At 66.9% G+C, this 1,083-nt stretch overlaps 1 protein-coding gene across 1 annotated transcript in view; it reads right to left on the bottom strand.

Moving 5' to 3' along the window:
* Positions 1-1,004, bottom strand: part of ETH_00036210 (uncharacterized protein) — a gene marked incomplete at both ends in the record, with an annotated part of 1,762 nt that extends 758 nt beyond the window's left edge. Inside the window, one exon of the mRNA XM_013376007.1 lies at positions 78-1,004. Within this exon, the coding sequence (XP_013231461.1) occupies positions 78-1,004 (927 nt within the window). The remainder of the gene's footprint in view (positions 1-77) is intronic.
* Between the last annotated feature and the right edge of the window lie 79 nt (positions 1,005-1,083).

Below are 1,083 nucleotides of genomic sequence, written 5' to 3'. Positions count from 1 at the left end.
GCAGCTGCGGGCTGCTCTGCTGCGGTCGTCGCCGCAGCTCCCGCTGCTGCTGCTTCTGCTGCTGCTGCTCCCAGCACCTCCCCGCGGGCGTCCCAGGCCCTCGCCGCCTGCTGCTGCTGCTGCTGCTGCTGCATGTGCTGCAGCAGGTCGTGGGCGAGGTAAAGCCTGTTCAAAATGGGCAGCAGCGCAGCAAGAGTCTTTTCCCTTTTGTGCTGCTGCAGCAGCAGCAAATCCCTGCCCCTCGAAACCATAAAGAAGGCGCTCGCCTCCGAGGGTTTCAAAACCCTAAACCCTAAACCCTCGACTGCCCCCGCAAGCGCCGGGTGTATGTACACCTCGTCCAAACCCCACTCCCGCTCCTCCACAAACCCCACAGAGCTCAAATGCAACTCCAAGTGGGGGCCCCCGGGGGCCCCCACTTTCTTTGCAAACATTTCCCCCCCACAGCGGTCCCCGGGGCCCCAGGGCCCCCCGGGGCTCCCGGGGCCCCAGGGGCCCCCGGGGCCCCCGGGGCCCCCGTGGGCCCTGGGGCCTTTTTCTGTACCCTGGGCTCCTGGGAGGCCCCCAGCCAGCACTTCACTCCAACTAGAAGGAAGGGCCCCCTGAAAGGGTCTCGGGGGGGCCTCTCTGGGGTCTTCTTGGGGGGCCCCCAGGGGGGCCCCCGGGGAGGCCCCTGGGGGGGCCCCCGGGGGGCCCCCCTTTTTGCAAAAGGAAGAAATGAATTGGGGAGGCGGTAAAGGAACGCTTCGAATGTCTCTAATAGACAGACGCCGCCGCCCAAACACTGGCTGCTGCTGCCGCTGCTGCTGCTGTTGCTGTTGCTGCTGCTGCTGCTGTTGCTGCTGCTGCTGTTGTTGCTGCTGCTGCTGCTGGTGGGTGGAGAATGCTCTCGATGAGCTGCAGCAAAGCCAAGGGGCCCCTGCATGCACTTGGGGCCCCCTGGGGGGGCCCCCAATGCGCCTTAAGGGGGGGCCCCCCGGGGGCCCCCAGCGGCAAGCAAGCATTCCTTGAGCCCACGTGTACGTACACCCTGCGTCCCAACACAGCAGCAGCAGCAGCAGCAGCAGCAGCAGCGGCTGCCGG

The sequence above is a fragment of the Eimeria tenella genome, genomic scaffold, assembly GCF_000499545.2.
Source record: "Eimeria tenella Houghton genomic scaffold, Eth_scaff3089, whole genome shotgun sequence".
Lineage (NCBI taxonomy): Eukaryota > Apicomplexa > Conoidasida > Eucoccidiorida > Eimeriidae > Eimeria > Eimeria tenella.
The sequence above is the reverse complement of the archived record's forward strand: the minus strand, read 5'-3'. Positions and strand labels throughout refer to the sequence as shown.